At 44.8% G+C, this 11,243-nt stretch overlaps 1 protein-coding gene across 2 annotated transcripts in view; it reads right to left on the reverse strand.

Annotated features, from left to right (window-relative positions):
* Window positions 1-11,243, reverse strand: part of grin2aa (glutamate receptor, ionotropic, N-methyl D-aspartate 2A, a) — a 119,159-nt gene that overhangs the window by 41,027 nt on the left and 66,889 nt on the right. For both annotated transcript variants that reach the window (XM_047800634.1, XM_047800635.1), the window contains one exon: window positions 2,787-2,901. In XM_047800634.1, the coding sequence (XP_047656590.1) occupies window positions 2,787-2,901 (115 nt within the window). The remainder of the gene's footprint in view (window positions 1-2,786; window positions 2,902-11,243) is intronic.

Genomic DNA, 11,243 nt, shown 5'->3' on the forward strand with positions numbered 1-11,243 from the left:
CCCTCTGATCACTGGATGTGTCTTCAGGAGAAACTCGTCATTTCTCTAAGACGCTTCGTCCAGCCTGACAGGTGTTTAGACGTAAAGCCCTTGCTGCATGATAGACTCTTCACCGTTCTTCAGGGGTTCTTCAGAGTGTTCCTAGGCCTCCTCAGTGGCCTCATGAGTGGTTTCTCAAACTCTGGAGTCGTACAGTACTTCCTGTTTCCTTCTTCTTCCTGTTTTATTTTTGGAGAGAACATTCTCGACAAGTTTTCTCGTAAAGAACTTCAGTGAGAACCCTCTGATCTAAGACATCTACATACCATCGAAATGGGCCAAAATGCAGAAATCGGAATTCTTCAAGTTCAAATGAACATTTAATAATCGATAGAGTAAACATCTGCTAAACAAAGACGGGTTTAAAGGTTCCATTCACCTTGAGGAAGAAAAAAGAAAAAGACGGATGATGTTTGAAGTGATGAACTTGTGTGGGTTAATATCACATCCTGCTCTCACTTCTAATGGAGCTGCAGCGCTAACTAACCTCACATAATCTGGCTAATCCATTCCTCCTGGATGCAGCAGCAGTTTTCCCCACTGGGCTTTAAAACCGTTACATAACCGAGTCTAAACAAACTTAGTGAAGTTTCCTACAAACAGATCATATATAATAAAACCCCTGGGGCTTATTTACACACACCGTGAGGCTGCAGAAGGAATCAGTCGGGTAATAATCAGAGCAAGCTCCAGAGTCAGAGAGTCAAGAGTCAAAGCCTGATTCTGAGCAAGAGTCAGAGTCGAGGCGAGAATTGAGGCGAGAGACAGGGTGAGAGTCAGACTCGGAGTGAGAGTCGGAGACAGCGTCAGAGCGAGAGTCAGAGTCAGAGTCAGATTGAAAGTCAGAGTTAGAGTTAGAGTGACAGTCAGTGTAGGAGTGAGAACTGTTGCGAGTGTCAGAGTGAGAGTCAAGAGTCAAAGCCTGAGTCTGAGCAAGAGTCAGAGTCGAGGCGCGAATTGAGGCGAGAGACAGTGAGAGTCAGAGTGAGAGTCGGAGAAAGCGTCAGAGTGAGAGTCAGAGTCAGATTGAAAGTCAGAGTTGGAGTCAGAGTGACAGTCAGTGTCAGAGTGAGAACTGTTGCGAGTTTCAGAGTGAGAGTCAAGAGTCAAAGCCTGAGTCTGAGCAAGAGTCAGAGTCGAGGCGAGAATTGAGGCGAGAGAAAGAGTGAGAGTCAGACTCGGAGTGAGAGTCAGAGACAGCGTCAGAGCGAGAGTCAAAGTCAGATTGAAAGTCAGAGTTAGAGTTAGAGTGACAGTCAGTGTCAGAGTGAGAACTGTTGCGAGTGACAGAGTGAGAGTCAAGAGTCTGAGCAAGAGTCAGAGTCGAGGCGAGAATTGAGGCGAGAGACAGAGTGAGAGTCAGAGTCAGAGTGAGAGTCGGAGCCAGAGTCAGAGTCGGAGCGAGACTCATAGCGAGATTCGGAGTGAAAGTCTGAGTCAGAGTCAGACTCAGAGTGAAAGTCAGAGCGAGACTCATAGTAAGATTCGGAGTGAGAGTCAGAGTTGGAGTCAGAGTGACAGTCAGTGTCAGAGCGAGAACTGTAGCGAGTGTCAGAGTGAGAGTCAGACTCAGATGCCTCTTTTCCACCAAAAAGAACCGAGTGCTGGTTCAGAGCGAGTGCTGGTGCTGGTTCAAAGTAACCGGTTTGCTAGAGAGCGTCACAGCGCCGAGTGTGACGTCACTGTATACGGGTCACGTTACCCAGCGCAGCGACGTTAGCGCAGCGGCAACAAACACAAAAATGGTGGATGTCACTTTACTGTTAATGCTCATGGCTTTGTGAACCTACATTAACACCCAAACGCGGCGAATCCGACGTGTACGTGCGGCTCCGTGTAATCTGTATAAACGGAGGTTGTGATGGAGAAAGTACATAACGTTATTTTATCGTTAACACAGAAAAGAGTTAGCCTTAGCATGTAGCTACCTACTATCATGTGTGCTGATAAGTGATTATATTACGGTAAAGTAAAAGTGTATTAAACATTAGTATACTTAAGGTACATTATCAAATGCGCTAACAGTAGCCCCGCCCACAGCCCCGCCCACATCGCCTGACACAAGCGGTTCTTAAGTCTAGACCAGCAACGTTTTGGTGCTTCTTAAGGACCCCTTTTCCTGGTTCGGAGCCGGTGCTTTGGAGATTCAGAGTCAGACAGAGCCCTGTGCTTTTTAACGATCCAGAAGAGACGAGGGTCCGGCAGAGTTTTGCCTCCAACTCGACCTTATCAGCCCCTGATGAATCTATGGACCTCTCAGATCACCATCACAGAGATGTGAAATCCCCCTCGTCATAAGTGCTGCGTTTCTCCTCACAGGTCGCATCATTAAGCCTCCTGCTGATATTGACCCTGCTGCAGCCGCGCGGCGCAAATCAATCGCTCCTATTGTTGCTCCACATTCCAATTAATCTTTAGAGCTCTAAAGTAAAGTGCTAAAAATATAACAGAGAAGAACGAGGAAGGGTCACATGGTCCAGATCACACACACACACACACACACACACACACACACACACACACACAGTTGTATCTATTAAAATCTATTTACTATCAAGCTCTCTATATGAAGCTCTGTAGGTTCCTTCATTTGCTCTCTGGCTGGTGTGGGAAACTATTTCCAGGTACGTTTACTCCATGTGGAAACCTCGAACATGTAGAAGTTTAAAATAGAAAAAAAAAAAACTGCGATTAATCAAAAATTAAATAAATAATTTGTTATAATGAATAATTTGAGTCACTCCTACCTTCTCCCATTCACGATCCTTGTTCAGGACGATGACGACCAGTTTGGGATTCTCCTGATAGCCGTCCTCGGTGAAGGACAGATCCCGACCGTCCCATGTTACGTTCATCATGTACCTAACACACACACACACACACACACACACACACACACACACACACACACACACACACACACACACACACACACACACACACAAGGTCATGAGGTTAGTGATATAAGGAAGAAATATCTGTTCTTTCAGACCTGCTGATATTAATGGTGAAAATAATGTATGAAGGCCATTTGCAGTGTCAAGAAAAAAAAGGAGGAATTAATGAACCATCGGACATCAAACGACTGACGGAAATCAAACGTCACGTCAAGAAATGGTGAAAAATCTGCCGGGGATTATTATTAGTATCAGAAGAAGTATGCATTTGTCACTGACACTACTTTGTCTTTTCTCTGTCTCTTTGTGAGAGATAAGAGAGAGAGAGAGAGAGAGAGAGAGAGAGAGAGAGAGAGAGAGAGAGAGAGAGAGACAAAGAGAGAGAGACAAAGAGAGAGAGAGAGGTAGAGAGAGACAGAGAGAGAGAGACAGAGAGGTAGAAAAAGACACAGAGAGAGACAGAGAGAGACAGAGACAGAGAGACAAAGAGAGAGAGAGGTAGAGAGAGACAGAGAGGTAGAAAAAGACAGAGAGAGACAGGTAGAGAGAGAGAGAGAGAGAGAGAGAGAGAGAGAGAGAGAGAGAGAGAGAAAGAGACAGAGAGAGAGAGACAGAGAGAGAGGTAGAGAGAGAGGTAGAGAGAGAGAGAAAGAGACAGAGAGACAGAGAGAGAGACAGAGAGAGAGGTAGACAGAGAGACAGAAAGAGACAGAGAGAGAGAGAGAGAGAGAGAGAGAGAGAGAGAGGTAGAGAAAGTAAAATGTTAAAAGAAAATGAATGTAAAATAATAAAAGCACTAAATATTAAACCTGAAATATACATTTTAAAAAATCTGTATTTTTTTTTAATTCAGGTCTGATAACCAAAATTACACAAAATATTACTTCAAAATCCAAAACAGAGATATTTGTGAAAAAAAGCAATACTGAGATTTATAAGATTTTAGATCTTTAAGTGTTTTGGTGGCTTTGGTTTCGAGCTGAAACAGGGAATATTCTCCTTTACAGATTTGGATGTAAACTCTTCTGTAATTAGGAGCTTTTTATAAACAAACCCATCTGAGCGGCTCAGCGCCGGCGCCTCTGTGGTTCTCACCCTTTTACAGCTGATTTACGTTTCTCTTCAACCCGCTTCACCTGCTGGAATTGATTGGAAGCTCAGTACTTGTGAGTGCGAGAGCGCGAGCGAGAGCGAGTGCCAGAGCGCGAGTACGAGTCTGCCACAAAGCCCCAATCACGCTGGATATATATCGCTGAATCCAATTACACCAACCCACAGGAGAGCGAGCGAGATCGATAATCCCCGCTCTCCTCCTGTACGGGATGTGTTTCCATTCGCAGTAGGTCTCCGATACCGCGTTTAGACCTGCTTACACCGTCGGCTGTGTCTTATTGCGCTCTCACTGAAGCCCTGGGTCGTCTGCTTCCTGCCAATTACTGAGCAAACCCAAACTTTCCACATAACGTCTTTATCTGAGCTTCAGCTCCGTGTCCTGTCACCTAGAGATGTTTATACAGAGCAACACAAGAGAGAAGGAAATACATGAATAGACAAAGAAAAAAAGAAGGAAGGAAGGAAGGAAGGAAGGAAGGAAGGAAGGAAGGAAGGAAGGAAGGAAAAAAATAAAAGAAAGAAAGAAAGAAAGAAAGAAAGAAGAAAGAAGCAAGAAGAAAGAAGAAGGAAAAGGAAGGATGAAGTACTAATTAAGGAACTAAGTACACCTAACCCTCAAAAAGAAAAAAAACCTCACCTCCTCCCCCTCACTCCCTCCCTCCTCCCTCCCCCCTTCACCCCCCCCCCCCTCCCCCCTCACTCCTCCCCCCTCCCCCCCTTCCCCCCTCCCCCTCCCCCCCTCCCTCCCTCTACCCCTCCCCCTCTGCCGGCCCCCCCTCCCGCCCTCCCCCTCCCCCCTCTCCTCGCCCCTCATCCCCCTCCCCCCCCTCCCTCCGCTCCCTCCATCCCTCCCCCCCTCCTCCCCCCTCTCCCCCTTCCCCCTCCCTCCCTAAAGAAAGAAAGAAAGAAAGGAAGAAAGAAAGAAAGAAGCTACCCAGCTATCAATAGCATGATGATCATGAGTCCATGGCGTGTTTATGTTCTCTCTGTTCGGCCGTTTGTGTCTCTCTTGATGTCTGTGAGCTTTTACGTGTCCTAATTAAACATAAAGCAGTGAAGTGAGATTTGATTGGTCTAATGAGTCGACGCTGAGAGCCGCTGTGTGGTAACGATGTCATATCCAGAACCTGTCTAGCGTTGTACACACAGGGGGCGGAGTTTGCGGTAAACATCTGAGTTCTGCACAATAGAACAATGTAAGGGTTGGGAGACATCGCCTGGGGCAGGGACCCAACCTGGACCTCCATGGGAGTCTCCAGCACATGTGTTACTGACAATAAGAAACGTACGCAGGATAAAAACCAGACGCTGCTCAGTTAGCATGAAACAAAACAAACACAACAAAAAAAACTTGAACATGAAACAAATGAAACATGGTTATGACCTCACAACCAATATTAAATACATTAATATGACATTATTTATTACTGAAATGTACGGAGAATGTCAGAGGAGACCACAGATAAACCACAGACAAAATATTCTCTGGATATTATTATAAATTACACAAAATAATTATTGTGCAGGGGGGCACGGTGGCTTAGCGGTTAGCACGTTCGCACGTTCGCCTTATCCGAACTTCTCGACCTGAGAAGTTCGGATAAGCGGTAGTAAATGAATGAATGAATGAATGAATGAATGAATGAATGAATAAATAAAACCCTCTTTTTATCTCGACTGTATATATGAATATGGAGAACATGCAAACTCTACACACACACACACACACACAAGGCAGAGGCGGGAATCGAACCCCCAACCCTGGAGGTTTGAGGCGAACGTGCTAACCACTAAGCCACCGTGAATTTATTTATTTGTTTATTTATTTATTTATTTATTTAGTTGTCTAAATGCAGCTGTATATTTCAGTCACATATTTAAGAAATATAATCCACTCGATATCACACTCTTCATAATTCTCCTCATGTTCCGTCAATTTGAATAAATTATGCAGATGAATTCGTCTAAACCAGTAAACAGTCAGGAGTAAAGCTAACCTGAGACGAGTAAGCCCATCATTATTTATTTGAAGACATTTTACCGCTCATAAAGGGTTTATAACACCTTAATAACACATCAGATGAGAGATAATGTTGTTGATGTTGTAACTATAAAACTCGAAAGTAAGTGATCAAATTAAAGTCAAGATGCATATGCAAATTAAGCTCATAAGCCACGCCCCCACAGCTGAAGCTTCCTGCTACACACCAAGCTCTTTCAGCTCACATCCTGGTTGTCTCAGCCATGAGGTTATAACATGAACTTTCTAGAAGACAATCAGCTCAAACACACATCCGGTTGATACCAAGAGCATGAACGAGAGCATCAGTGATGTTGTCAGTCACATGTTTATCCTGGTGTTGTTCATTCCAGCACAGATGTTTCTGTATAAACTGTATAAAACAATACAGGTCTGATATTCTTGAGAAGATCTGAGCAGAAGGCCACATCTTTATTTGCGCTGTGTCTTTGTGTGTGTTGGCAGAGTCAATGAGGCGCGTTTGCTCCTTCATTAAGTTTCTTCCTGCTTCAGTATTTTCTGCCTCTGACCTTTTTCTCTGCCTGTGTGTGGATTACGGTTATGGATCCGACTTTATCACTGAGTTTACTCATGAGCTCACTGGGCTTACCTGTCCCCTTGTGTTATGCAGTGTGTGTGTGTGTGTGTGTGTGTGTATGTATATACTGTACGTGCAGTGTTTGGAGTGTGTGTTTGTATACCTGTAGTGTGAGCGGTGTATTTACGGTCTGTGTATGTGTGTGTACTGTATGTTTTGTGTTTAGTGTGAGTGTGTGCATGTGTGCGCAGTGTATGGCATGTGTGTGTGTGTGTGTGTGTGTGTTACTAAGTGCATCTGATATAAAGTAGGCCAAGAACAAGCTACAGTACACACATACTCTTGGACAGGTAATATACATGATAGTGTGTGTGTGTGTGTGTGTGTGTGTGTGTGTGTGTGTGTGTGTGTGTGTGTGTGTGTGTGTTAGCTGTGCTCTCTTCTCTCTGGAGGACAGATCCAGGCCAGTTAAAGGTCTCCAAGTTCTTCAAACAAAACCAGTTTCCACTTTCTTTTTTTAACCTGATGCGCTTCTGGATCGCACACGTTTCATTTTCCTTCCTTCCTTCCTTCCTTCCTTCCTTCCTTCCTTCCTTCCTTCCTTCCTTCCTTCCTTCTCTGTCACACGCTTTATTTTACCCTTTATGTAGGACAGTAATTCCAGTACATTTTCTGCACCATTCCACACGGGTGTCTCTTATATCTCTAATTTCATCAGCTGTGTATTACTGTAGTGTTTATCCTGATCAAATAAAAATACTCCTCGTTATAATCCTCGGTTAACGGTGAATAAACCTTGTACTACTGGCTTATAGATGGAGTCTGACTAAAGCCTGTACTAATCATATCATGCTGAACAAGCGCTGCTTCTAAGACCTGCCTCATTTCTCTCATGTGCCATATATATGTACACTTTGACCACAGGGATGAAGTTGTATTTGTTTTCACCGTATATCAGAGTAAAAAAAAAAAATGACACGATGCCGCTTTAAATCTCATTACCCTGAGGCGTGTACCTGTGAGTCCACTGCTGCTGAGATCCAGGTCACACCCACCATCCGTGATGATGTCATTCCTGACCTACGCATAATGAAATTACCTGGTGTGTAAAGTTCAGGCGACGTGACGGTTCGTACGCTCAAGCAATCGCTGACGCTTTTCTGAGAAAAGGTCACGAGATGCCGCAGACTCCGGTGGAGACATCTGAGATACGGAGTCGCTCCGTTCGGATCTCCTGCTCTTACAGCGCTGACCCGTATAAAGGAAATCTACGAGTCGGGAAAACAGGAATGACAGCCGTTTCCACCGGAGCTACAGTAAGGCCGGGCGAAAGAGGACCTCCGGCCTCTGAAACATTAACAGGTCATTTCAGCGCTGATATATAAAGACTGAATTTTCTGCTTTTCACAGCGAGTCGAGATGAAAGCCATAAATCAGTCAAAGAGTTCAGTTTGTCCCAGAGAGCACGTATTTCACCTCGACGTCTCACGTCACCGCTTTAACAAGATGAAATGCGGCCTGCGACTCCTGCGTTCATCCTTCTTTCTTTTTTTTTCCTTTTGTCCTTGTTGCTTTTAGTTTATTTACCGTGCGGAAAAATTAAGACGTGAAGACGTGAAGACGTACACGTCGTCTGTGCCGTCTCTCAGCGAATCTGCATCACTGTCAGGGCGGAGCGGGAGAACGGCAGAGGACGGACCATCCATAACACCAGAACAATCACTCTTTAATGCAATTCCCTGGGTTTTTTGTGGATGTTCTCCAGGGTGTCACACCAATTCAAACTGAGAGGGCAATCGCTTTTTTTTTTCTTTTTTTTTTTTTTCTTTTAGCTCTGTGATAGCAATTTGTTTGAAATCAATTTGTATCTGACAAGCTGCAATAGCACAATAGACAGGCCATTTATTTTCTCTAAAAACGCAACAGGAGCAATGCGGAACTCTGTAAACTCATCCTTTATATCGGGGCTTGTGTTATTATCTGCTTTTCTTCAGCTTTCGGCTTTCTAGTAACGCTAGCAAACTTTATGCTTCTGTTATAGAGAGCGAGCTCTATAAGATACACACCTAGCTTAAGATGGCAGACTAATTACAGTAAAGCGGCGAATTCTGAGAACGCGGTGCTAGCAAAATGATTAGCTTGATAGCAAGCACGATACCGAGCAGTCCTGAAGAGATCGTGCTGACATTCACTCATTCATTCATTCATTCACTCATTTCCTACCGCTTATCCGATCTTCTCGGGTCACAGGGAGCCTGTGCCTATCTCAGGCGTCATCGGGCATCGAGGCAGGATACACCCTGGACGGAGTGCCAACCCATCACAGGGCACACACACTCTCATTCACTCACACACTCACACACACACACTATGGACAATTTTCCAGAGATGCCAATCAACCTACCATGCATGTCTTTGGACCGGGGGAGGAAACCGGAGTACCCGGAGGAAACCCCCGAGGCACGGGGAGAACATGCAAACTCCACACACACAAGGCGGAGGCGGGAATCGAACCCCCGACCCTGGAGGTGTGAGGCGAACGTGCTAACCACTAAGCCACCGTGCCCCCCCCCCAAACCCGTGCTGATGTTAGTTTTCGAAAACGTTATTAACAATATAGATAAAAACCTGAACTGAAGTTTTTATTACTTTTATTATTGTTATGGTGCTGGTGCTGGTGTGTAGACAAAAAAAAACCCGATCCTTTACCAGAGATGAGAGCAGCATTACAGTAGGTGACACGTTATTACATCATCACCGACTAAGGGGCGTGGCTTACTTTGCTTTGTCTTTTCAGAGCTAGCTGGTACCAAAACCAGCAAAATGATTTGTTTACTGAAATAAACAAGGAAATGTGTTTACTAGAAGCGATTTACACGTCCTGGTCATACTGCAATGGAGGAAATGATGCAACCGGATGATGCTGATGAGACGCCTACATGTTCCAGTCTGTCATTCTGAGACATTCATGATGCTGTAGAGCGAAACTGAAAATGACAACAAATCCACCTGCAGGAATTATAATAAGAGAGGAAAGTGCAAATATCCAAACAAAACACTAAGCATTTCCATTCGTTTATTGTCAGGAAGCGAGCGCCGGGAACATTCCCTGAACATTCGCATGTTAACAAGGTGACTTCAAGAACCAGGAGGAAGCTCACATGGAGCAGAGCTGAACTCCCAGAGATCTGTGGAGCAATGTCCATTTCTAATTTTTAATAAAATGTATATTGGAATATTGCACGTATATAAGACGACCACTGATCCATGCATGATCAGCTGCCTTCTAAAAAACACGAATCCCTCGTCAAATTTGGCTCGGGCTCAAACCTTTCTCCAGCCATCTGTGCCAAACTTGTCTGGATGAATGTGAGATGAAGCACCTGCGCTAGTGTGGCACCTCGCACAGCTTCGCTCCACTGTAAATGGGGCATTTCGCTATATCCCAGCCCCCCTCTTCTCGTTTACTACAGCCGTCCTGGCACCCGTAGCGGACAGGACATATGGCCCGAAGGCTGGCAGGACGCGGGCAAACAGTTCCACCTGAGAGCAGAAATGAGCAGAACATCACAGCAGGGCTCTTCAAGAGCTCTTTACAATTGGAGAGCGCCTTAAAGTATTAGCCAAGACTCCCTGCTGCTCATTCATACTCCGTCCCGCTCTCGCCACTGAATGTGTGTCACGTAACACGCTACAGAGCGATTTGTTTCCTCTTCTTCACCTCTCACAGCCTTCATTCATCTCTTCATTTTCCTGCTCGGTGCTGCCGTCAGATGCGGCCGAGTGTTTTACGGTCTTTACTGTTTTTCTGAGAATTTCATAGGAACAAAGAAATGCTTGTGTGGGCAGTTTTTTGATATGCAGTTAATGCTTGGTTTAATTACAAAGCCAGTACATTTAATCCAACCATCACTGACAAAAGACACGCTAGCAGGTTCGGGTTTAGTGTGAAATCAAAAGGCATGTTTAATATTCTGGCACATTTCCCATAATGCACCTCTCTCTATCTCTCTCTCTCTTGTCCTGTCCTCTCTCTCGTTTTTCGTATCTCTCTCAGGTTTGTAATCTCGTCTCTTTTCCCCTTCACAGCCTCAATATCACGTTTCCACTTGAACGCCTCTCCCACTCACGTTGTGTTACTCATCGTGTCCAGTGGCAAATACACCGGCTAACAGACAGTCAGGAGTCTCCACACACACACACACACACACACACACACACACACACACACATGCTGAGGTGATAATGTTGCTAGAAGGGACTGAGTAGTGCTGCCTTTGAGACACTGCAGCTCATTTACACCATCACTATGTCATAAGGCTCTCACTATCGATGCCTGGGTAACAAACCATCCGACCTGGTCGTTAAGTTCACACCTGATACTGTCGTCTGCATAGGCGACATATAAAATAGATAACAGAAGTGCGGAAAGAGAATTAAATCTATATTTATGACCTGGACCACTGAAATCCACATTATCCCAGTTCCTGTATGTGTTCGGAGGGAATTCAAGGCTGCATCCCAAACCTCACGAGGCTTAGAAAGTATTGGCAACTCTTCAATATTCAGCACAAAGACATTTAGTAAAGTACAAAATGCTCTTATAAAGTACATGGGTTTCATTACCAAATCAGGC

The sequence above is a fragment of the Tachysurus fulvidraco genome, chromosome 15 (genome assembly GCF_022655615.1).
Source record: "Tachysurus fulvidraco isolate hzauxx_2018 chromosome 15, HZAU_PFXX_2.0, whole genome shotgun sequence".
Lineage (NCBI taxonomy): Eukaryota > Metazoa > Chordata > Actinopteri > Siluriformes > Bagridae > Tachysurus > Tachysurus fulvidraco.